Source organism: Passer domesticus, chromosome 17 (genome assembly GCF_036417665.1).
Source record: "Passer domesticus isolate bPasDom1 chromosome 17, bPasDom1.hap1, whole genome shotgun sequence".
NCBI lineage: Eukaryota > Metazoa > Chordata > Aves > Passeriformes > Passeridae > Passer > Passer domesticus.
The window spans coordinates 3,151,145-3,176,620 of NC_087490.1; the positions used below are offsets into that span (position 1 = coordinate 3,151,145).

The window sequence follows — 25,476 nt, forward strand, 5'->3', positions numbered from 1 at the left end:
TGCCCCTCAGCCTACTTTGACTACAAATTTTCCTTGGCATTTTACTAACAGCTTACTACACAATTCCTCACAGCTACCATCAGTCTTTAGGCTAAGTGCATGGCACAGTGATAATCACTTCAGTACCTACAATTTAAATGCTGTGTACACACCTGACCCAATTCTTCCTGAACTCCTTGCACACCATCTTGGGCTCCTGCTTGCTTGCTCATCTCCAGCCACTGCTGCAGAATCTGTGCCTGCTGCTGACAGCACCTGATAAAATGGATTAGAAGGATTCTTATCCAAATTAAGAGCTCAACAGTCTAAGCCAACTTAGACTTGCAATTGATACTTGCAATAAGACCCATTTTTTTGTCTCAAACCAGTCAATGGTTAAAATCTTTTTTAAAAAGTAAAAAACCCAAAAGATGCTGGAAAGCAGAGAAATCTGAAAACTGTCATCTCCAGCTCCTGTTTCTAGCCCTGACTACTTCTTTTCCTGACAGTTAAATTCCCCCCAAGCCCCATTTCTTTTGAGCATTTCTGTTTTCTTGTTCTACTAGAGCAGTTATCAAATACCAGCCATATTCAGTTTTTAATTGAAAGCTGGAAAAGCTCAGTCCTCACTCCTCTTGATAAAATAACTAAAAGCAAAATTTCAACTGCTCTGCCCTATTCATTTGTACTGTCTCCTGATTACACCCAGTGATACCTCTGACATGCTTCTGCAAGAGCTGCCAAAGGTGTAATTAAACCACTTGGCTGACTACAGAAGTAGTTATGCACACACTCTCCTTCACCTGGAGTGAACTCGAGAAAATAAAAAGCTCTGGAACTTTTCTCTGTGTCATTCACATTTCTACTGTGAACAGACTGGTTATTTCTAGGGTAGATACTCAGAAAAAGTGCAACAGAGTGGACAACATGAAGAAAGGCTGGCTAAAGGGGCATTACTTGAGTTCCTGCTTCCTGCTGTAGTAGTACTGCATCTGCTGCTGGATATGCCAGAGTTCAACTTCCACCTTTCTCTCCAGCATCATTTCTTCTCTGGAACTGTGTTCTCTCTTTTCCCCTTCAGCTGAATGGAAGATACAAGGATCAATCAATGGAGGTAGAACAGACATCCACTCTTTCTTCTTATCAAAAAAAACCAGAAAATATTTTTAATGGCAGGAAAAAAGGGACCCTCCCAACTGCTGTTCATGTGTTTGGTTACCCTGTGACATGTGCCTGTTCACCCCAAAGAATGAGGTACAGTGAGAGGGCACGAGTTCTGACAACTGAACAAGCTCTTGAAGACTCAGTCTGAGCCCATAAAAGATGCAAAATGCTCTGGTGGATGGTCCAGTACTGCAGATACTGTTTTGGCCTGTTCAGGATTTAGTCTTTCACATTTAGGCTAGAAGTAATTAAGTAATTAAGTACAGTAGTCCTGCAGAACAAATGTCATGCTCTGATGTCATTTAAAACACCACAATGGGAGGTGCTTAGACACCATCTGTCCCCTTTACAGCCATACTGTAAGTACAGGGACATCTCAGAGAGCTCTACTGGATGAACTTCCCTCCTGAGGCAAGTTCTGCTGTACATGTGAACACCCCAGCACCTGAGCACATTCTTGCTAAAAGAATGTTCAAGCAGTTCCCATCCTTCAATGCCTAGAGCAGGGCTTTAGCCCCCAGACTCAGCAGAATCCATACAACTGCAGCTCCCTTCCCAGAAAGGAGTACTGGTACCCTTTACCTCCTGATGCTGGCACACAAGATTGCCCTGTCTCCCATACATTCTGTGGCAGTGACTTGCAGTCTCACATAAATTAGAGAGGAAGATGAGCAACTGCTACAGTTTGGATCTCAGGATATACCTGCAGTCTGGTGACTCCCTTTTCCCACCAAGTCTTCAGATGACAGCAAATGTGGCTGCAAATTTGGTGCCAACTTCTTCTCCACAGAATTCTGTTGCAAGTTCTGGGAATGGGCTCCTTTGTGACCACTGGCAGGCTGACCTCCTCTCTAGAAGGTCAGAATGATATTGGAGTTTTCCTCAAAAGGTTTTCTTAAGTAAACCCTACAAGTAGGATATGCCTGACCTACTTAGTCCTACTCCCACTCAGACAACTCCTGTAGGTGCTAAGCCCCTCTCATCAAATCCCACAGAAGAAGCAGAGCTTAAAAGATGGACTCTGATTTCTAGCATGGAAATATTTCACCAAGATTAAAACTTCCCATTCTGTGTGGAACAAGGAATTCAAAAAGCAAGCACCTACTTGCAGGTTAAGTAATTTTTTCAAGCTGTCAGACACACCCACTGCTCCTAAGCTGAGTTTCTCTTAAATCCCTGCTATCTGGACAGGAAACTGTAGCTGTTCTGAACTCCAAAGAGGCAGCACCCTCACGTCACTTGCTAGGAAAAATCTGGCTAGGAAGACAAACAGGAAAAATACAAGAAATACAGAACCCCACATGTGGATTGCTTCAGACTAGGGGTAAACAGTTCTTGGGTATTCAGAGGCAGTTCATTTGGTCAGCTTTAAAGATGACAGCTAGAACAAGTGAAAACCAGCTCAAGCAGGGCAGTTCAGAAGAACCACAAGAAAACACAGCAGCAAGCAATGGGCCTGCTGGCAGCAGCCCAGTACACACACTGACTGTTCCTTCAGCAATGCACTCACCTCTTCTGAGCCAGCTTTCATGTGGGACACGAAAGATGCAGGAGACCACAGCTCTGGCCCCTGCCCAGCTCTGTGCTTGTCCTGTGTCCACAGGGGGAGAGAAGCACAAGTGAGAGAGGGATGGGGATGAGCAGCACTGTCCATCTGAGACAGACATTTACAGGTGCTTTCTTCCATGTGAGGTGTCAGCATTAAGTTGCCAGTCTGTGCAGGACATTTATTCACAGATATTTGCTGAAAGGGCACCTCTGACCTGTACAGGAAGAAGGATAAGGTCACTATACACTGCAACTTGTTGGCCTTGCCCTTTGGGGTCAGTGCAAAAAAGGGGAGACTCCTGTCATTCCCTTGCATACAGCTCTCCAGTTTGCTGCTCTACTATGCCCACTGTAAGTCACCCTCTTTTCTTTACTTCTAAAATTAGATCTCCTACCTAGTAAAAGGAGGTCCCAGCAGTTCCTTGCTTTCTAGAGATTCCAGAGGGAAGTCAGGCTTCCGTGGTGGTAACCTGGCTTGTTGAATGGCATTTCTGAAAAGAAAAACAAAACCAAGAATGCCCTAGACTTACAATTATTGTAAACTGGCATCAGCTGGCACTGCAGCTAAGGAAAGAGTACTGTTTCATCATTCATCCCTGCTCTGCAACATTCTACTTGCATGCAATCCTGATTCTTGAAGATTAAATGTCAACCTGTATTAATGTGAGAATCTAGTTCACCATGTGAATGGTGGTGCCAACACAAAGAACAGTGGAAGTGATACAACTGAACAGGGTAGAAACTCTTCTTTTGGCAGCATATACTTGCTTAAAGCAATATGAAGTTACAATCTTATTTCCCTGTAGGGTTCCTGTCCTGCACTGAGAAGATTCATAGACAATTCTTCCTTGCAACTGCCCCATGATCAATAGGATTTTTTTAAGGAATAGCTTCCCCAGGGAAAAGAAAGGGGCAAGAAAAAGCTTCAACTTCTGTACACCAGGATCTTGATATTTATCATTTCATCAGGTGACTTCAGTGCAAAAAACAAGAGCTCCAGTGACAGTAGGTCACTTGGCAAGATAAGCTCTCCCAATGTCTGAAGTCCCATCAAAGGTATCCTTCAATGTTTCTCTACATAACTGTTCCTATGACAAATGGCCAATGCTCCACAAATTCTGTTCTTCCTAAAGAAACACAAAGTGGAAGGTCTATAGCTGAGCTGGTTCTACCTGGCACTGGCAAGTACAGTCACAAATACCTTCCCTGTGTGTGGGTTGTTTTTGCATTACACAGCAGCTCTTGTATAATTCTGTACCACATGATGCAGGGTCAGAGTTAAGGAGAATGCATGAAACTAAGTCATCAATGAGAAAACTTGGAAACACAAAAATGAGACACGTGTAGATAGATTACATATATGAAAAGTTACTTATATGCCAGAGAAACAGGAGGGACTGGAAATTTACACTCACAGGCTATGCAGAAGTGAGACCCCCTCAGCAGGGTGAAGTGGTAGATGTCTGCATTTTGAAGGCCACAGCTCTTCCTCTGATGAATGTCCTCTTGTCTCAGGACTAATATCAGGCCTTTTAAATGTCACTTGCTTCTTCAGAGGTGGCAAAAAAGAAAAAGGCTTATTTAATTTCTGGGAGAGAGCCTCTGTTTCCACAGCATGGCACAACAATACAATGACTGGTGAAGACTGCAGGCTGCTGCCAACACAAAGAATAGCAGAGTATCTGATGGCTGAGAGCAGGAAGCACCACGGAGAAGGAACCAAGATTTCTGATGCCCTCCAAGCCATACCAGCTCTCTAAACTAAATCAAAAGGTCCACTGTGGTAACATTTGAGTGAGGAGAATTAACTGGGTACTTCTGCACCAAGGCAAGCTGCACATTAGCAAATGGAACAACTGGTATCCTGAAAACCTGGAAAAGAGCTGGGAATGCTGCCCAGAAGCATGAAGAGAGCAGTCAATACAGGCATCCTTTTCACACACAGAGCTGGGTTGATACTCATAGGCAGAAGTGACACAAGCCCACATATGAAGGTATAAGCAGTGCTAAAGCTAAGACAAGATCAGATGCAGTCTCTAATGCTTCATTCCAGCACAGAATTTAGAGACCTGACCCACGTGCAAAGGTTTCAATCTGGAGTATTGGCTATGGCAAAAATTGGCCAGTTTTAAAATAGTTTCATTAAGAAAGGTTCCTAATGAGTCTGAAACCCTCTAGTCTCAGATGAATGAAATGCTTTGAACCAGAGACAGAAGTGTATGTAGGATCTAAACAATAGCTGGGATGTGGAGCTACAAGATACACACATGCACAGACACACACACACAGAGCAGAGAGCAGAGCAGCCCAGCTCTGGATATTTAACTGAGCAATCTCTCTTTCACCTCCAGCTGGGGCTGAGTATGGAGCTGTCCCTGCAGCTGTTTGATGCCAGCAGTGTTTCTCAAGGCACAGGTTACACCTTCTCTCAAAGGAGTTGTGTGGTGAATTCCTGTGACTTTTTCAATGCCATCTTTCTTCTCCTGCTGCCTCTTGGCAAACCTGAGCCAAGCATCAAATACCTACAACAGGAACAATGAGAGCTATTACACAGACAGGTTCCAGGCCAGGCACTCCCCCTGCAGACAGCAACACTCTCCCTTCCACTGGATAGGAATAAGCAGAGCTGCAGCAACAGCAGGACACTGCCACAACAACAAAGGGACAGAGATTTAAGTCAGCTGAGGCCAGATGGGGAAAAATGTGCATATTTTTTAATCAGCTAAGAAATTTCAGGGAGTTTTCCAGCATCCCAAAGTAACATACAGCACCCCAAAGAGGAAAGGAAACAGACATTCAGTGTGCACTCTGCTGACTGCAGCCAAATCTGCACATGATCTGCACATCAAACTCACTTGCCTGGCCCTGCCCTGCACAGCCCCTTACCTTTCTCTGCACTGAAAGGGACCAGTGCCACAATGCTTGCACTGTCCTCTGCTTTTCCCATTGCAGCTGCAACAGCTATTGGGGAAAAAAAATGCACAGCAGCCAGGTTAGGAGTTCACATACTCAACACCAGGAACACCAGCCAAAGCACCAAGCAAGGAGGAAGTGATGGTAGAGCCAGAGCAGAAAAACCCTCAGTCCACCCAGTCTATGGCAAGGTGTCTCTTGTGCTAGCTGAATCAAAAAATCCTGAAAATGTTTAATTAAAGTTTTCTTGGTCTTTGTGTAAACAGAACATGAAGGAGAAGGGGAAATGACTAGCAAGGAGCTAGGTGTCTACCCAGGGGAAAATTCCTTACCCGAGTTTTCCAGCAAGAGAAGGAAGCAGAGCAAAGTCTATGAGTCATTAGTTCATCTCCCCTCCTCTGCAGCAACTGAAAGGCAACCAAAATAGTGAGTCACTTGCAGACAAACCCCATTTATCTAGCCAAATGCTATTAGAACAGCTAGCAAACAGCCTTTATCACCCTCCCTTTGCTCTGCTGAGGCCACCCTCAATACCCAAGTGCCCTACAGAGTAACCCCATGTGCAGACATCTACGAGCCCAGCAGGGATTTCACTTGCAGTAAGCTCAGGTTGTCTTGTTAAGTCTGTTACTTCTGTCAGTTTCTTCAGGCAAGACACAGCCATGCTCCTTCCTCCTCAGTACACAAGGAGTGTACTGGCTGCTCCTTCTCCGCCCAGACTGCCATTCCCTTCACCAGGGAGCACAGTGTGTTCCTCCATACCCATAACTTTCCACAGGCTGGGGAGGTTGCTGATCCTTCTCACCTTTTTCCCAAGGCACTGCTGATGATAATTTTTCCATTTCACCAGGTACTTCTGGAGCAGGTGCTGCTGGTGGTGCTGCACTGCCCTGTGGTGCTGAGCCCTCAGCATCAGAGAATCCCTCATTAATTCCTTCCAGTGCAGAAACAGGCTCTGTAAACGCACTGTTAGGGGAAGATAAATTAATTCATGTACCAAAAGGAGACTATTAATCTCAGAGTATCAAGTGATCAGCTTACTCTTCCCAACTGTTTCAGCAATACTCAACTTGAACAACACTCAGCACTGACAGTATTCACTATAGGAAGAACTGTAAAACATTTCATGTAACACACAGGGAGCGGTGACTTGCAAGTCTTCCCTGCTGCCACTGACACTCTTTACAACCTTTAGGAAAGCCTTCTGTGCTTCAGAGTCCTCGTGTCAAGAATGTACCATGGTACCATGAAAATGCTTGCAGAATCTGAGGGTCTTTCAGTAAGAATTACTAGAGAAAGACTGAAGCAGTAATTGATAAGACTACTTGTATTGCCCTCAAAACACATGTCTGAGGTTCTCAAATTTAGTAATGGAAAATTCCTTTGAGGAAGGAAGTGCTACCATCCATTATATAGCACAAAGAACAAAGAGAGAAACAAAAGTAACACAAGCAGCATTCAGAAGTTCACTAGAATCCCAATTCACTCTCCATTCTGAGAGGACATCCTTTATAACAGATCATCCAGTCACTTCATCTGTACAGATGACACAACACACTGCCCTTGGCTCACTCACAGACAATGAGCACTTTTGAGAGTTCAACATCTACATCAGCTCACCTAAATCCAGCTGTTTTCTGGCCTCCACCACAGCTGTCACCTTCAGGTGGCGGTGACACGCTCGTAGCCAGGCAGTGTCTCTCCACTGCAGCAGCACCTAAGGATACAATGCAACCAGGAGATGGGACACAGACTGCCACTGCAATGGAAGGGGACACAGTGTACTCCCCTCACTGCTGGTAACATAACCATTTCCACCTCATTCTTCACATAAGGCTCAGCAGAGAGAAATTCCTACAAATTAAATGCAGAAGTATTTCAGAGGGTCCCCTTGGCCTTTTTCAAGGCATTCTTCTCTTTCATCCATCCTCTCCCTGCCCCACTCACCAATTCTACTATGCTATATCATGCTACTGGCTTTTCCTTCCTTCTAAGGAATGAGATGAAGGAAGAAAAGAAGCCATGAGCTCACAAAGACAAGATTCAGAGACACCTGTAAAAACAAGATGAGACCCCCCCACTTTGCAGATCTCTCCTAGCAGTGGCACTCAGATTTAAGTTTTTAGTCCTTCTAATTGTATTATCTGACCCCTGCCTGAACCAGCAGCTACTGAGATCTTGGCACCTGCTGTACAGAAGCTACCTTTGACAGGATTGCTCTCCTGTAGTGCTCATCTGCCCGAGTAGTTGCCTCAGATTCATGTATAAGAGCAAGAGCATTTTCTCTCCACGTACACACCACCTGTCTGAAGGCAAAAATACACACAAAAGTTAAAAACAAACCCATTAAGAATGATTCTTACTTGTTCACTTGGCACTTTCCTACTCACAAGGGAACCAAAACCAGCTATAAACTCAGTCATGCAAATCAACTTCTGCCCCTTCAGGTCTCTGCTTCTGAAGAGAAGGCAGTGTATAACAGAACACAGTCTGAAATCCAGCAGCTTCAGCTGAGCCAGTCAGGCTCTGCAAGTGACTCAAGCTGTATAACACTAAAATAAGGGAACTAAATAACTACAACCAATGCAATGTGGTAATCTTTAATCACTCTCCTCACTGTGAGAGGCTCTGCATCTTCCAGGCTGCTTTAATACTATAACAGATGTAGTTAATGCCTTAATGATGCAGTTTGCTGTCTGATGACTCTTGCAGGACTGAACAGGGATTTAAAAAATATTCAAGCAAAACAGATAGCAAACAGGAAGAGGTTGATTTCTTTTAACTAGGTGAACTTCCTGCAAAGAAACAGCAATGCATGGCAGAGTCAATTCCCAGCACTGAACATTCAAAAAGTTACAAAGATGGCAGTGAAAGAAAGGAATGAATTTGACTGCAGTGCAGTCACTTCTCTCATGCTGCCTAGGAGGAGGCTCACCGCAGCAGCAGTCGAGTGTGCTGTTTTTCCTTCTCAGCTACTTCATACAGAATGCACTGCATGTTTTGTTGGTAAATCTGGAAAAAAATAGTGTTGAGAGGTAAATTTACTTCAACTGTTAACACCTGTGAGGAGAGGAAACATCTAGAAACTCTAACTAGCACCTAACTAACTCTTACTAATTCATAAGTAGCACTGGCAGTAAAGTACAGGGGGAAAAATACAGCCACTGAAATCAAATGCTGCTTTGCTGTAGCAAGCAGTCACTACACAATAGTTAATGCTAGCTGTGATATACCATTCACCAGTGCTACAGGATTACCTTGGTTCTTCTGCTCTAAAAAGCAAAGCCAGAGCTCACACAGCCCTACATACAAGAGCCTCCATTCTACCTTGCATGTGGTGTGTGTGTGCCTCCAGAGAAGCAGCATGGGAGCCCTTCAGCTCTCACTGGAACACTACAGCACATACAGACAAGTGTCTCAAAAAGGCTGGCTGCTCCATCCTACCTTCCAAGCTGCCAAGGTCTTGCCCAGCAGCACACGTCCATAGTGCAGGTCTGCTTGCACCAGCTTCCTCCATTTCTCACGCTGGTGTCCCACATACTAGAAGGAGGAAATGAAAAAACCCCAAAACATATGAAAGAGGGAAAACAAGTAATGGCAGAGAGAGGAGGGAAAAAGACCACTTCCATTCTCTGGAGAATCAATCCTTCACCTTGCTGTAACAGCTTTTCACTCAAACTGGTGCTGCACTCTCCTATGTCCCCAAAAGGCCTAGCTGAGGTGCTTTTTTTTCCTGCCCTTTGTAGGAATCCTCTTGAAGACTTATGTAAACCACTCAAGTTAACAGGTCTGCACCAACAGAGCAGCTCCAGCTATAAAATTTCTCATCGATTTTCAAGACATGCTGCAAGGCACATCTGGTACCTCAAATCATGGTAAGGAAAAGGGGCCCACCGTGAAAGTATTCTGTGTTTGTGACAACCTGCAATACAAATTGGTCATACACAAGTCATACACAAAGGCTGGCAGCAAACTTCTAACTTTTGAGAAAAAACACACCCAGTACTGACTAGGGACAATCAGTGCCTGTCTACTAACTCTATTACATTCCCAGGTGCATCTAAACCATATTCCTATTCTCACCATACCTACATACATGAACAAAAAGAATTCTCTCTTCTCCCTACACAGTTCCTGTTCCACCCACATCAAACTGGTTTTATCCACATGAAAAGGGAGGAGACCTTAGGAATGACTAGTGTTTAAAATAAACAATTTAACTTCTAGCCATATGGGTACAAGCAATTAAAACATAACAGGAAGACTTCAGCTCTTTCCCATCTGCTAACTCTCTTACCTCTCTCCACTTGTTCCAAGTCTGCTGCAGACACTTTGAACAGTGAAATCTTAATGCTTCTGTCTCCTTGAGCCTCCTATAAGAAAAATAATTATTTGTCCTACAATGCAATCCATGTTACTGGACACCTCTAGCACAGACTTGAATCCACATTTGTTATTTTCAGTAATTCACTTACTGAAAGACAACTTAGTAGACTCCAAAGCACAAAAAAGGAGTGAGCACCATTGTGAATTAAATGCTGTCCAAAGTAGGCTGCCACAGTGCCAATCCAAATCATTCTCTGTTTCAAAATGAATCTTACTCTGTTTCTTTCTCCTGAGTCTTTTGTTTCCAGAGACAGAAGGCCTTTAGCAGCAGCTGGTTCCTGTAGTGATCTCCTGCACGAACCAAGGCCTCCTGCTCCTCCAAACGTGCAGCTGTTCTCCTCCGCCAGCAGCACCAGGAGCAGCGCAAGAGCTGCCCTTCGAAATGGAGGACAGCCTGAGGTGGAGGGAGGGAGCAATGAATGCACAGCACAGGCAGCTACAAACAAGAAACTCCTTAAAGATGACATGCATGGAACTGCCCAATGTTTGTTTTTCTGAGGTTGAACAGCAATGGACACACCACCAAAGCCCCTTTGTGGTGAGGCGATGTAACATGCTCTGCAGCTACCTGTGTGCATGTGAGTGGAGGAGCTGTTACCAAAAAACAGCAAGCCAAAGAGAGGAAAAACACAAGCTGATAAATAGCATGTGAAGGACTCTTTAGAACTGATAAGCTCCAGAAACCAGTCCTGTTGAATGTACAAGAACTGATAATCTCCCTTCACCAAGGGTGAGCCATATCTGCACAGACACCCACACGTGCTACTGGCAACTTGGAGTTCTGTAAGAGACCACATAAAGGCCATAGTGCCTGCTACATGTAAAGACTCCAGGACTATATGTACATATATATATACACACAGACACCCCCTTTAAAAAATGAAGGGCCCTGTAAAGAACTTTATGGACACCTACCTAGAAGCAGCTAATTTCTCAGTACAACTCTGCACTTCTTAAATGACTGGGGTTGGCCATCTAGTAATATTATTATTATTTCAACAAAGTAACTATGAGACTGTGTGAGAGAGAGAGCACACACACATTTACAGTGTGAGTGAATAACTGAATGAGCTATGTGAATGGCAATCCTCTAATAATAACTTGTTTCTATTATTAACAAACTGCTTAACTTAAAAGAGGTGATCAGTAAATACTGGTTGCAATTCCTTTCCCCTAACTTGATTCCCTCACCAGGGAAAAGGGAATTTACAACAACCAAGTCCATCTCATGCTAACTCATATTCAGACAGTGACTGTGAAATCATCCCCTCTATTTCCTAAGCAAGATATAAGAGTTCCATTTACCCTCTTCTCTTCCATTCGATATTCTTGCAGCTTTCTGGCCTTCAGCCACCATGTGTCAAATACCTGTCTCATCAACACCCTCCTGGCAAGCAAAAAGGGACAATGTCAGCACACAGGAGACAATTCCTCCAGAAAACATACTGATCTTTTGAATGCCAGCTGACTAAATGAACCTCAGAGCTAGGCTTAACCAATCTCCCTCTTACATCCAGAGAGAAGCACGAGATATAAACTGTTCATTACTCACAGAAAATGTCAGAGCAGTTGCCATTAAGTAATGCCCTCAAAGGTATTACCATACTTAAGAAGAGAACCAAAGGTGCAGACTCCACATTTGTGCAAGTCTGTGTTAATATTTCACTGCATACCTGTAACGGGCATGAGCCACTGCTGTTAAGGCCTGCTGCTGTTCCTCCTCCTTCTCTTCCAAACGGGACTTCCAACGGTTCCAGTACTTCTGCAGCACCTGAAATAAAATAAGAAAGACACTAAACCCCCCCAAAGATATCCAGTCAGGAGAAGAATGCAAATAAATAAATTGTTGAAGTCCTAACAAACTGCATATTGCAATGGTTGTCTCCTGCACTGCTTCATATACCAAACTTTTTAACCTCCTACAAGTTTTTCTGGTAAAAGAAAAAATCCACCATAAACACAGGGGAATCAAAAACTAAACATACATAAGAGTGGCAGTTGACTCACACAGATTTTCTGTGGTTATCAGTATTTAAAGCTACTGCTATAATAAAAAAGTACTTTGTAGGTGACAGTGGAAGTCAATAGGACAGCTCAAGACAAACTGACAGAAAGTCAAACTCACTGTAACTCGATGCTGACAGGATGAGAGATTTGTTCTCATTCTCTGAAGACGAGTGTCCAGGACGTTCTGACGAAGACCCTTAAGGCCAAGTTCCTGTAACCACAAGAAAAAAACACGACTTTCATTAATCCAAATCAGGTAATTTAGAATTGATGTACAATCCTAGAATCCCTTGAGTGGGGGCAGAATATGGTAAATAGCATTATGAGAGCATCCTTCAAATCACTAATCATCCTGCTTTTATAATCACTAATGTTTTCACTTCATGATCCAAACCAGTTTATTGGTACTTTTTTAATGACTCATACTGATCCAACCTTGAAAATAGTTCAGTCCAAAAAGCTGGAGGCTTGCTTGTGCCCACCTTTCACATAGTCTTCAGGTACTGTTTTTTCTTTTAAAGAATCCTAAAAACTTAAACAAAACCCCAAAACATCAACTACTTGCACCTGCAGCAAGCTATCTTTGGTCTCCTGTGAAAACCACCATGCACACATTACTGCAGAGAAGAAAAAATAATTCTTGTAGCAAACAGCATAAGAAAAAGAATAAAAAAATCAAGGGGAGAAGTCAGTCTCATGGTGGAGTACCAGGGAGCAGGTAACCCATCACTCTCAAGATCAATCTACTTCACCAGTTTCCCAAATGGATGAATAGCTGTTCTGGAGATCAGCACAGTTTCCCCATTTGGATTCAGCTGGCAGATTCCAGAATAGTTGAAATTTAGAAACCTGGTGTATCTCCCACTTAGCACCCGCTCAGCACTGTCAGTGTTACGCTGCACTCAGGGACACTCCACAGCCCCTCCCACCCAGCACATAACTGCTCTTACCAACAGGTGACACTTGTAGTGCTTTTCAGCCAGCTCACACTGCTGAGCCTCTTCCACACACAGCACAACATCTGTCACTGAGTTAAAGTATGTTTTACACAGAACAATCTTCTCCCACAGAGGGGCACTACATCTCCATCTAAATTGCCTTCAATGTTTGAATGTCCAGCACTGCTATCTGCAGAAGTTTTGACTACAGTTAAACTTTTAGATTTTGCTGACTTATTACAATATATTTCTGATTCACTCTTAAGTAACAACCATAAATTATCTTCTGCAGGCTCTAATATACTCTTATACAGCTGCTAATATACTGTAATTACAACAGTTTGTTAGTATGGCATTACAAACACCTAATGACAACATGTTTGTTGTCACTCGTGCTACTGCACAACGTTCCTGCTTATTAACTGGATCTTCCCCCTGCAGGAATGCTTCTAACGTGGCTTTGCTAGGGACTAAACACAGCCAGGATACAATGCTTCCAGTGTGCAAAGGCTCTCCATAAGGCAATCCTTGCTGCTTGTTTTTCCAGGTCCCTTCCATGAGCATGCATTCTTCTCCTGCACTCCCATGACAGCTGCCAATCAGAGAAGCACCTCCGGAGCATCCTGCTTCGGTGAAACTCTTGGGCCAGCTCTGGAAGACAAACACAAATCACTCATGGCTTGCTCTGTCCCAGGCTCATTCCTATCAGATGAGATCCTGGCATCTGAGCCACTGCCTCACAAGTGACATGAGCTCTAACACTGAGAAATGGTTACAAGAATTCACATTAACACTCAGACAGAGATCATATTCTTCCTATTGATCAAAGGCAGTTTTAAAGCAGTAACCTACTGTGCTGACTTAAGAGAGGGAAGTTAGGACAATGCATTACTTGTGCAACACACTCAAACTTGCTCACATTTCAGCATACTCCTATTACTAGTTCCTACACATCCAAGCTAGATTATTTTCTGCTGCAACCAATCAAAAAGCAATCAATACAAATATCTGAACTTTTTCCCATTCAAGGGAAGAAACAAAGGAACTGGTAATAATCTTTACCATCCCACAGCAGTTGTGATTTGACCGATTATCAAGAAAGTTCACAGACTGACTGATCAAAGTCTTGAATACATCCTTCTCACAGATATCTCAGCCAAAATCCAAGAGACAATATGCAAGTTTTCATCAAGGGAATTGTAAAGCATTTTCTTTTAAATCCTGTGGAAATCAGCTGATCTTCCTGACAGTCCAGCATATGAACTAAGCCAGCCAGGTCTGACAGTGCACAGCCCAAGCTGCATCTCATGACCTGGGTGGGCAAAGATACTGCAGTGTCTCCTGGAACAGAAAAAGCCATCACCATGCCCTCAGCAAAGGGCTGAGCCCTGTTCTGTCCCAACTCACCATTTTCACTCACCATTCTGGCATTTCTTTGCTCTGTGGAGGTTCAGGTATCCCAGCCATGCTCCCATGCACCTCCTCAGCTCCCAGTGCTGATGGTGAGTTACTGCCCTGGTGTCCTTCTGCTTTTCATTCTGGCTGTGTGAATACAGCTCTCGCCACTGCAACCAAGCCTGAAGGAACAATTAAGGGGCAAGGGTAGTAAGGGGAAGAAACAGACAAGATCAGAGAAGTAGAACAAAGAGGAAGAACACACACGCAGTAAGAAATTCCATATAAGTTCCAAAGTGAAAGCCGTGAGCAATGAGGTTCCCCCCAAAAAAGGGGGGAAACCCAAACAAACACCAAAGGAATGTCAGCATAGAAAACGTCAAAGATTTTTTCACTCTTTTAAATACTTCCAAACTTTCTCCCATTAAAAAGACCAACATAATACTTTTCTTTTGCCATCAGGCTTTCTTTCAGATTGTTTTCATATAAAAGGGAATCACATCATGAGATATTATAAGACTCCCAAGTCACAAGTTTCTTTCCTTAGCAGAATACTGCCCTAAGCCAGTATTGTTGCATCTTACAGTGCAGGTCAATTTCCATGTTGCATTTTACAGTGCATTTGCCATGCTGCATCTTACTGTGCAGGTCAAATTAAATACCATCCCTTCTTTTTAATGAAATGGATAAAAAGCCACAGTTTCAGTGAAAGAAAAAAAGAAACCCATGCTGTCTTCACTCCAGCTAAGATCAACCATCTGGACAACACTCTCAGTCATTTGATTCAGCTTTAAGTTGTCCTGCAAGAAGAAGGAAGTTGGACTTGATGCACCTTGAACTCTGACAGGTTTGGTGCTGTAACCACTTTCCTGGGGAGTCTGTTCCAGGGACTGACCACCCTCTCAGGAATTTCCTTTCCCTGATGTCCAGTCTGAACTTGCCCTGACACAGCTTCATTGCATTTCCCCATGTCCTGATATGATATTCCATCATAAGTACTGCGATTTTCAAAGTAAATAAGTACAAGGCCCAATTTCTATTCATCTGCAACATTTTCACATGTGTGCAACTTGAACATTAGAAATGGCAGTAGCTGAAGCTCCAGAGACTTACTCGAAATTGCAGGCTCTGGGCCCAATGCTGCAGAGCCAAAATATTCATTTTATGTCCAGAGCATTTCTGGTAATGCTGTCTTCTCCACAGTGCCCATGAAATGCTGCCAAAACAATGTTACAGACAAGTTCAAATAGAGGTGCCGTAATTTGGTGCAAGAAATCACTTTCATCTGACTGGAAAAAGGTATGAACAACAATCTTTTCAAAGAACTACCAAATGGGCTGGGTTGGAAGGGACCTTAAAGATCATCTTGTTCCAATCCTCTGCCATGGGCAGAGGCACTTTCCATTTCCCACACTGCTCCAAGTCCAAACTGACCATCCAAACTGACTTTGAACACTTCCAGGGATGGGGCATCAACATCATCTCTGGGTAATCTCCAGATTTGTGCCTCACCACCCTCAGAGTAAAGAATTTCTTCCTACTGTTCAATCTAAATCTACCCTCTTTCAACTTAAAGTCATTCCCCTTTGTCCTCTCACTGGATGCCCTTCCAAAAGTCACTCTCCAGCCTTCCTGTAGGCCTCCATTAGCATTGGAGCTCCCATCAGCAGCATTGGCAAGCTGCTGTATAATGTCTCTTAAATTCACAGTCTGAGTGTGCCAGAAGAACTCACACATCCCAGAAAAGAACAGAATTCTTAAAAGAAAAATCAAACACTGAACGAAGCCATGGTGTGACATTTTATCTTTTAGGAAAAGATAACATAACAGATAAAAGTCATGGCCTTATGGCCAGTGCCTCTGCCTGTTTGTATTCCATCCTTACCGCAAACAGCTTCTTGTCCTGAATGCCAGTGCCACAGACTGCATCCCCTGTTTTGTCCTTTGAACATCAACATAAACCAGCCAGTGCTGCCAGGTCCTGAGCAGAGTTTGCTTCTTTGCTGTGCACAACAAAAAACGGCAGCATCTTAAGTTCTGGAATCTGGCACATCTTAACCACTCCATCACAGCTGGCCCCCGACTCTGTGGCCTCAACCTGCAGGGACACCTTGTGGAAAAGCCTGAAATGACAGCGACCCTCCCTCTGGTCGAGGGTGTCACAGTGAGAAGTGTCAGAATCGCTGACAGCACGGTCCGTGGCACTTGTTCAGAGCAGCGTGAATTACCGGACAATGGCCGGTAACCGCTTTGTCTTCAGTGCCTAGGGGAAATAACTGTAGAACAATAGTCAGCATAACGACTGTACTGGGTAAGAATTAGGGGATTCTCTTTGGTTTGTTTAAAAATAAAAAAGTGTATCAGGTTCATCAGTTGCTTTTCAAGAGTTATTCTCTCCTACAAGCAGAGAAATGAACCAGAAACAAGTCAACTTTATTTAGCAGGCTGGTCATGCAGCTAAAAACAGAAGTGGTGTCACAAATTCCAGTTTACCACTTAGTGCAGCACACTGCATATTCTCCTCACAGCAGGTTGGCTTGTCAGAACTGACACTACTAAAGCAATGTTATTAGAAAAAACTCACATCGATTCTATGCCACTTCACACAAACACATAAAAGAACCCCAGGCTTTTCTTTTTCAGGATTTCCTTGTGAATCAAGCATTAACCTACCTTGAAACAGGTCACCTTTTTCTATTTTGAGCAAGTAACACACAGCTTCTGCTGTAAATACTCTGGCCTCACTCAGTAAGAAAGAAGTCTGAGTAGCCTGTCAGTTTGTGTCCAAAGGTGCCAGTCTCTGGGACATTCTGAGGCTACGTTCATGTGCAAAGAGAGCAGTTAACTTATTCTGCAAATAACAAAACCTCAGTATCATCTTTAAACAAGGGGAAATCTCCCTTCACCAAAACATATTCCCTGAACCCAGGAAAGTTGCTACCAGTACAGACAGCTCCAAGTCAAATCCCTTGCAGAGCAAAGAACCTACACAAGAAGACAAAGGGCACTTCAAAAGTTTGGGCTTCTTTCAATCACAAGCTGGAAGGAACAGTCAATAGATATAAAATAAGTGCTGTTAAAAGCACAGGGAATTACTATCTGATGTCTATACCAACAGTTGATAGAGAATTCCAGTAAAACATTTGATCAAAAAACATCTACTTGAAAACATATTGTGATTAAGTAAAAAAAAAACCCTAAAAACTAACCAAAAATCAAGCCACCTGCTCAAAAACAACCAGTGCAATCCAGAGCAGATGGAGAGGCTCTTAAGCTTATTCACTGACATCCCTAAATAACTATGTAGCTACACCCCTATAACAGAACCCTCCTGCCATCTGCTCCTGCAAGCACTGCACTACCATGGGGTGGGGGAGCTCAGGGTGCAAACAGGCCCAGGGGACACAGATTCTGGTAAAAAATTCCCTGTGGATACTCCCATCTCAGTATGCCCCCAATACTGCTAATTACCATCACTTCACTTACCATGAGACTCTGCAACAGAATACTTGCTCCTCTTTCCTTGCTGTTGGCATACATAGGCTCTCCAAGCCTTGAATATCAAATTAAGGAGTAAATGCCTGAAAAATTAAAGAAGTGCCATTCAGTAAAATATTAAAATAAGCAATGAAAAGATTGCTTTTGGCCTAGGTGTACCATGGATGGAATTTGCTCACTGGTACTGAAAACTCCTTCAGAAAGTGTCTCATACACACCCCAAAGGGAAGTCATTTCACTAACCTGTGATGGTTGTCTGCTTTGAGGTTGAGCTCCCTTTCTCTGCAAAGTGTCCACTGCTCCTTCCACTCTCCAAACGTTTTTTGAAGAATCTTCTGTTCATAAAAACATCTAAACAGTTGAAGGACATGGACAGAAGAAACGTCATACAGGTTTCCAGAATGACCACAAATCAGTTTTAAGGAAGATTACACCACCTCTTATCCAGGCTTGCATGATTAGCCTAACAACATCTAATTGCATTTAAAACCACTTCCCTACTGTGACACTTTATTTCAAGACCCTGTGAAGAACTGCAAGAAGCAATCACTCTACTGACTGTAAATACTTTACATCAAGACAAGGAATAAAGGACAGATGTTGTCAAACATCAGAGTACCAGCTGACTTGAGACCTATTCACATCTTTTGTCCTCAGTTCTGAGTTTTACTCTAACAACCAGAACAATAGATAACAATACATGTATTTTTCTTTCTAATTTTGTTCTTTGCTACTTTAACACAAAATATTTTATATATATAAATAAATACAAAAGCTAAACCAGATTTTATAATACTCTGATGTTTTTATCATGCAATAACAGCAGAATTATGCCCAGAATACATAGAGGTCTCTCAGTGAAACACATCAATCCTCTCACAAGCTGCAATTTACAGCCACCTACCCCAAGCCAAGCTGCTAAGCCATTCCAAGCACTCATGCAGAAAAGGAAAAAAGAAAAAAGAAATTAACTATGTGTTATTTTTTTTGGACTTGGTGTATTAACAGTATTGCACATGCATTAACAGGTATTAGAGCTATGGAGAACTGGGGACTTAAATCTAGAAAGGCAATTCATTATTGCTTGTGTTCCTTGCTGGTCTTTATAAAACCTACTTCCCCTAAAAAATAATTTCATCATTGTGCTGACTTGATAGACAGCCAAAGAAGTGCCAAGTCAGTAGATGGGGCAAGAGGAATGGTGAGGTTCACAGGACAACTTCCATTTATCAACAAAGGCAGAAACAGAATATATTTGATACAGAAAAATGAAACTGAATGACTAAGGACCTGATCTTACTCCAAATCCAAGTCCTCCCACTGGGAACTCCTTCAGTTCCCAAGGGTGTGGTCAAGCAAGAATGAACATGCAAATTAATGCAAAACAAGAAATGAATATCAAAGCATGGGGTTCCAGTAGCTCACAGAACACTGACAGCAGAAAGGAATTATCTGCCACAGGTATTTCCAAGTCAGACAGATACCACACACACACAGATACAGATTAAGAACAACAGTGCAAACAGTAATATTAACTGAATTTCAGTTCAGTTAACTGAGTTAACTGTTAAGAGCTGGATCCATGTGGGTCCTTTCCAACTCAGAACAGTCTGTGAAATCTGTCATCATAACTCTGGGAAACAGTTAAATTTAAAGCAGGTATCCCAATCACATCCCATCATTTATATGCACATACTGGTTAACTTTATCAAAACACAGTTCCTATGAATTTGGTTAATAGAATTTTAACCATGATTATTAAAAACAAAAAAACAAAAAAAAAAAAGAGCAAGAAAGGTACCCAAAGCAAATCTTCAAGTGATCTCAAAATACATCTAAATATTTTCTTGGCAGCCAGTACTCTCTTAGCCCAGTGGTTTACCACTAAGCCATTAAAAAAAAGCCAAAACAAAAAACCCGAAAACAAAACAAATTAATAAAAATACAAAACAAAAACCAATCAAAATAACTCCATCTCTGAGTTCTGTAATTTTATCTACCTGGCTTTGGAAGGGAGAACTTGTCCAAATGTTATTTTTGCCCACTGATAGAAAAACTTCCTTGCTAGGTATCTGGAATACAAGGAAAGATTAGTTGCCTTTGAACTCCTCCTCTGCAAATTCCCAGGCAGTACTGAAAATAGGAATTTTTATTAGTTTCAGTAATAAAAGCAAGGGTCTAGTTTTCAGAGATCAATGCATTTATGAAATATGTAGACCCTGAAATTAGTACCTGTAACAGAGCAATTCATAAAGCATAAAGAGGCCCAAGCATAACTGCAAAACTTGAATTGGGATGTACTTCTTTAGGAATGCTGGGTAGCCAAAATGCCTTCCCAGCAGCCCTCTCCCACCCGTGGTACTCTGAGCAGGGTGCTGGCTGGCTGGGAGCCCTCTCTGAGGTTTCAATGTGCCAACATCACTGTTTCCCCAGGTCAGCCAGCTGAGTCCAGAATACTTCAGCCCATCTAATGTCTGGCTCTTCCTGAAGCCAGGAAATCTTTTTTCTCCCCACCTTCCTCAGCAGTTCCACATCTCCACAGGCTTCTCCCAACACCAGCTCAGCTCACTAATGTGTTACTGTGACCCTATCACCCTTCCCCTCTCTTTCCCCAGTGGATTTCAGAGTTAGCTGGCACATGGAGGGCCCCAATAAGCACCAAAGGCTTCACAAGGTAATTAGTTACAGCACTCAGCCAGGAAGGGGGGCCTCACTCCTTCAGTAGATCTGAGCTGCTCAAATGATGGGTTTTTAATCTCTACACAATTACATCCCACCTTTGTCAAGGTTCTTTTAACAAACAAACAAAAAAAAACCACTAGAAGAGGGCAAGAAGAAATCATGACCCCTGGCAGTGTATCAAAGGATATTATTAAATAGCCATTTTTAAAATTACCTTTGAAAGTAAAAAATACATGAAATCTGAGTGTCAATCTCGTCTTCAAGTTACCACAAAGCACCCTCAGAACTGTCTGTCATGGCCATGAACTAAAACTTCTGCTGCAACCTACACTGGTAGTACTAAACCCAGACATTTTCAGGTCTGATCCCCTGCTCCATTTAGTGAAAAATATGTTTTGTACTTATCACCTGCTTTGGAATTTTTTTACCATTCTTCTTTGACTCTGGGTACACCCATCTTGACCTGGCTTGTTGTGACCTCTGTCCTGAAATTCATGTGTGGCAGACTGGGGAGCAGCAGATTGTCCAGCTGCATGAACTTGGTGCTCGGGTGGTTGCTGGATCTCATCCATCTTCAGGGATTTTGAACTTAAAAGGAAATAAGAAATATTTTGTGGGAAACTGTATTACCTGCAGAGAAGTGGCATTATTGCAATAGCTGGTCTGTAACAAAGGTATCTAATCAAACACAGAACACGACAGCTACAAAATGCTAAAACATTTGTTGTTTCTTTATCAGGTGCTTTTCAGTATCTGGAATTTTAAACTTTCCCCAACACAACCAGGAAGATACATTTCAGTGTGATCATGTCACAGACAATGCTTTTCTCCTCTAAAGCTGAAATGAGAAATCACTGAAATGCATTGGTGTGTGCACAGAGTGTCTTGACAGAGAAGCTCTGACTGTGGTTCTCTGCCTTTTAGTCTCAAACACATCAAGGTATTCTGCCTACTGCTGATAAATTCTCTTCAGCACTAGTGAACTGAAATGAGATTTCCATTTTAACACAAAATGCTCTTTTACAAGCTCTTTCCTAGTTTTGTTCATATTTTAACTGTTTCCCCTTAAAAAAAAAAAACAACTGAAAATCTCTTCCTGTTTTTACATATTCATCATTAAAAAACAAAATTAGACATATTTTTCTATCACACAGTTTACTTTCATGTGTAGTTCTAATCTGAAAAATAACAAGTGTGTTTTTATGAATTCTAAATGTTTTTTCTTGGTAATTTTCTGAAAACAAGGATAAAAAAAACCCCTATGCAGATAAAACTTGCTGCACCGGTTCCATTGAAGCTTCTTTCCCAAAACAAATGCTGCCACCACCCTGAAAATTTGCACATTAGAAACACAAACACATTCTTGAGTTCCAGAAGAGGCAACAGAAGAAGATAACCTGAAATCTCACTCTAATGATCTCCTGAACTGAGCTAGGGAAAACATGGCTGCAGCCAGAAGAAAATGTTGTTTTCACAGAGTGACTGGAACAATGCAAATTTCAAAAGTCCAACTGAATAACCATTATTAACAACAAATCACTGGGAGGAAATACAGTATTTTTGGTTTGTTCCAGCAGGCAAGAGTTAAAAATAAAAGTTAATGGAAGAAAACAAGACCTGTATTTTGTGTGAGAAATTCTTGTTCTATAGAATATTGTCTCAGTGTTTTCTGAAAGAGGCAGGCCCTGTCCAGCAGCCAAAAGAATTCTGTTCACATCAAGATGTGCAGTTAAGGCAACTCTAAGGCACCTTAATGCACGTCTGAAGAGGAGTTTCAGGCACTTTGAAATCAATGCAAAACAGTTTTCAGCACAAGTTCTTGTACACACCTATTAGGCCCAACTCCCTCTGAAACTATTTCATCTGCCCCCAAGGTAAACCTGATCTGACCATAGGCAATGCCAGCCTTACACAAAGGAACTGAAAAAATCAAACCTGGGTAAAGCATGCAGAAGTTCTGTATGAAAGTTTAAGGTGTGAGAGAATCTCATAATTTTCCAACATATGTACCTTTTAAACAGATTATTTCTCTATTTGGAACATTGTTATGTGCTACACATATTTAATTATGACACCTATGTCCTCCAAAATTCATGGCAAGTGACCATGAAAAATAAAAGTCAAAGAAGGATCATTTCTCCCTTTTAAAGTTGGAAAACAAAAGCATGGGAAGAATAAGAGAACTGACATGGAGTAAATCTGTGCTTGGGCCAACAGCTGTGTCCAGTTTAATGTTCCAGTCTAGTATTTCAAGCTCAAGAACATCAGTTTTATAAGTAAGTGTTATGATAATGTAAACCCACATAAAGTTGTTTCATGATCAGTTTGGGAGTTAGGTGTTCATTGTTTTTTACTTTGCTTTTAAGAGGAACATTTTCTGGCTAACAAAGTTCCATAGAGGCTAATAAGCCCTTTTGTGAGAGTATCTCAACTTCTGTCCCATGGAAATCTTAAGATGTCATAAATATAAAATAAATTACAGCTGAGGTCTGTAACATAGGAGCTTCTTATTGCTGCTTACCTGCTCCTGAATTTCTCCATTTACTGTAGTTCCAAGCCTGCAGTACAAATGCACTCTCTGCTCTGCAGTGCTGTTTATTAACTTTGGACAAAGCATTAACTGGTGCCTGTCACTTGTGATGAGTCCAGCACATGGATCTGCACTAAATGCAGTCTGTATCATAAAAATGACAAGATTTCCACTCAGACTTACGCTGCATTCAAACATCACAATGCAATTCCAGATGTTTAACATGAAAAGCTTTTGCATCTCACTTAGCAACACTGTGCTGACTTAATCTAATGGTAATAAAGTTATAACTATTTGAATCCTAAGGCAGCAATTCTGCCCCCTAAACAAAAAATGTGCTAGAAAGGTGCTGTAAAAAGTAAACTACTCCAAGTTATGTGCCCCTACTTAAAAATAAATTAATAACCAAGGGTGACACCATCAGCAGATGATTCCTTTTCACTTTTTTTTTTTTTAATACTATATTCCTCTCCTTCACAAGCACGAAATGAAGAAAACAATGAGTTCCACCCAGCTCCAGCAAGAAGTTCTCCAAGCATGGAACCCTGCAAATTCCTGGGAAGAGTCTGACTTTGTGAGAGCACCTGGAATTATGGCCAGGCGTCTCCTTTTAAGTGTGAGATCCAAACTGGATTCTTCTATAAGCACTGGTTATGGTGTGATAGAACCCCACCACCCCCCCCCAAAAAAAAAAAATACCAAAACCAAACAAAAGCAGCTTGAAAAACGAAACAAAACCCTACAAGATTTTTCTGGTTTTACTGCACTGGATTCCCTTCAGCAGGCAAGTGTACCCTGAACGCTTGTTGTGTTTATGGACAAGCACTGCAGACCCACACGACGCTGCTCCACAACCCCGCCGTGAGGGGCCGCGGCAGCCGCCCGCGCCCCGCTGGGAGCACCACAATCCCGGGACCGGCAGATACGGCACCGGCACACGAGACGAGCGGGATGCAGCGGGGAAATGACCGCAAAAGCGAGAGAAACGGAGGGAGGGACCGGCAGCGCCTGAGGGGGCCCCGCCATGAGGGGCGGGCGCTTCCCGCCCTGAGCAGGGCGCCCCCGTGCGGCGGGGCGGGAGGGCTGACAGCGCCCCCGTGCGGCGGAGCCGACGGCTGACAGCGCCCCCGTGCGGCGCGGCGGGGCCGGGCGCTGTCCCGGGAGCGGCCCCGGTGTGACCGGGATTTACCGACCGCAGGCACGGCCCGACCCGAGCAGGAACAGGGGCTGCACGGCGGCAGCACGGAGCTGTTGCTGCACTTGCGAACAAACTGTGTTGTGCCACTGGACACCTCTGCTGTGAGCATCGAGTAACGGGTATCTGTGGCAGATGTGCCTTTGGGAGCCAAAAAACCCGGTTTAGCTCACAACAGCGACGTGCACAAAGGTGAGAGTGGAACACAACACAGCTCAGGGCTTCTCAAAGCCTGCAGCACCTCAGAATAACCACTCAGCCCGAGGCTGGCGGCCCGCTGGTTGCTATGGAGACTCCCTCTGTATTTCCTTGGAAAGCACTCGCTGGCTTCAGGAGACTTGGCAATAGTTACAGCGCTGTCTCATTAATAATGCAGCACTTTGTCACGGAAAAAAAGTGAGAAATGTACGTCTTGTGTATTTCTCTTGTTCCATAGGTAACCAGATTTAAATTCTGGTATTCAACTTCAAGTCTTCATTAGGGAAGAGAAGACTTTATTCACTAGATCCTTCACAAAATTCGTTGTTCCCACACAGACCTCGCTGCCCGAGGTGTTTGGAAACGCTGTGGGGCCCGGCTGGGCTCCTGTGGAGAGCTGTGGGCAAACGGAGCCCAGTAAACTCCTTAAAGTGATGTTGAAAACAATGTCTGCTCCTCACAAGCAAAAACTGAAAGACTTTTGCGGTGCCTCGGATTAGCTGCTCCGCGGACTGCACCAGCCTAGTCCCGCTATCCCACAGAACGCCAGCCTCCAACGTGACAGGAGCCCGCTGAGGGCTGGGAACACCGGGACGCTGCCCTCACCCTGCCGGGCTGGGCGGGCTCGGCCGGGCCGCCGCTCCCGGGCAGCCCCCGAGCCCACCTCAGCCGCGATCGCCCCGCCGCTTCCCGCCCTTCTCTGACGCCGCGCTGCCCCTGAGGCGAGAGGGGACGCGGCGACGGTCCCGGCGCACGGACGGGCCGATCCCGCCGCCGCCCCGCACGCGGCGCGCACCGCATCCCCGCAGGGCTGCCCGCCCAGACTGCCTGCAGGCCCTCACCGAGCCCCGCGCCTCTCCTCACGCACCGCGCCGCTGGCAGGGCGAGACGCCGGTTCCGCGGGCGGCCGGCGGCGGGGGGCGCGGGGCGGGAGCGCGGCCCGGCCGCCGGCGGCGCCTCCCGCCGCCCATTCGCGGGCAGGCGGCGGGCGGGGGAGCCCGCGGCGCGCGCGCCCGACGCGCCTGCGCGCGGGGCGTTAAATG

The 25,476-nt window shown here is 43.8% G+C and overlaps 1 protein-coding gene across 7 annotated transcripts in view; it reads right to left on the reverse strand.

The window, feature by feature from the left end:
- The window catches only part of SFI1 (SFI1 centrin binding protein), a 30,539-nt gene extending 5,129 nt beyond the window's left edge, over positions 1 to 25,410 (reverse strand). For 3 of the 7 annotated variants that reach the window (XR_010348607.1, XM_064392211.1, XM_064392210.1), the window contains exons 1-29: positions 23,032 to 23,720; positions 20,919 to 21,098; positions 19,829 to 19,900; positions 18,072 to 18,179; positions 17,817 to 17,911; positions 16,216 to 16,333; positions 15,444 to 15,546; positions 14,356 to 14,512; positions 13,425 to 13,586; positions 12,948 to 13,018; positions 12,116 to 12,208; positions 11,664 to 11,761; positions 11,296 to 11,377; positions 10,206 to 10,384; positions 9,902 to 9,977; positions 9,049 to 9,144; positions 8,540 to 8,616; positions 7,808 to 7,910; positions 7,225 to 7,321; positions 6,410 to 6,570; positions 5,937 to 6,011; positions 5,578 to 5,652; positions 5,037 to 5,213; positions 4,107 to 4,240; positions 3,087 to 3,182; positions 2,654 to 2,906; positions 1,847 to 1,994; positions 937 to 1,060; positions 153 to 255 (exon numbers count right to left, since the gene is read on the reverse strand). Coding sequence is in view for 6 of the 7 variants with exons in the window: in XM_064392211.1 (XP_064248281.1) it covers positions 153 to 255; positions 937 to 1,060; positions 1,847 to 1,994; positions 2,654 to 2,906; positions 3,087 to 3,182; positions 4,107 to 4,240; positions 5,037 to 5,213; positions 5,578 to 5,652; positions 5,937 to 6,011; positions 6,410 to 6,570; positions 7,225 to 7,321; positions 7,808 to 7,910; positions 8,540 to 8,616; positions 9,049 to 9,144; positions 9,902 to 9,977; positions 10,206 to 10,384; positions 11,296 to 11,377; positions 11,664 to 11,761; positions 12,116 to 12,208; positions 12,948 to 13,018; positions 13,425 to 13,586; positions 14,356 to 14,512; positions 15,444 to 15,546; positions 16,216 to 16,333; positions 17,817 to 17,911; positions 18,072 to 18,179; positions 19,829 to 19,900; positions 20,919 to 21,098; positions 23,032 to 23,051 (3,333 nt within the window). In the remaining variant the exon portion in view is untranslated. Of the gene's footprint in view, positions 1 to 152; positions 256 to 936; positions 1,061 to 1,846; positions 1,995 to 2,653; positions 2,907 to 3,086; positions 3,183 to 4,106; positions 4,241 to 5,036; positions 5,214 to 5,577; positions 5,653 to 5,936; positions 6,012 to 6,409; positions 6,571 to 7,224; positions 7,322 to 7,807; positions 7,911 to 8,539; positions 8,617 to 9,048; positions 9,145 to 9,901; positions 9,978 to 10,205; positions 10,385 to 11,295; positions 11,378 to 11,663; positions 11,762 to 12,115; positions 12,209 to 12,947; positions 13,019 to 13,424; positions 13,587 to 14,355; positions 14,513 to 15,443; positions 15,547 to 16,215; positions 16,334 to 17,816; positions 17,912 to 18,071; positions 18,180 to 19,828; positions 19,901 to 20,060; positions 20,264 to 20,918; positions 21,099 to 23,031; positions 23,721 to 25,275 lie in introns of those variants that run through there. The other 4 variants (XM_064392214.1, XM_064392213.1, XM_064392212.1 and 1 more) reach the window with 4 other exon arrangements.
- Between the last annotated feature and the right edge of the window lie 66 nt (positions 25,411 to 25,476).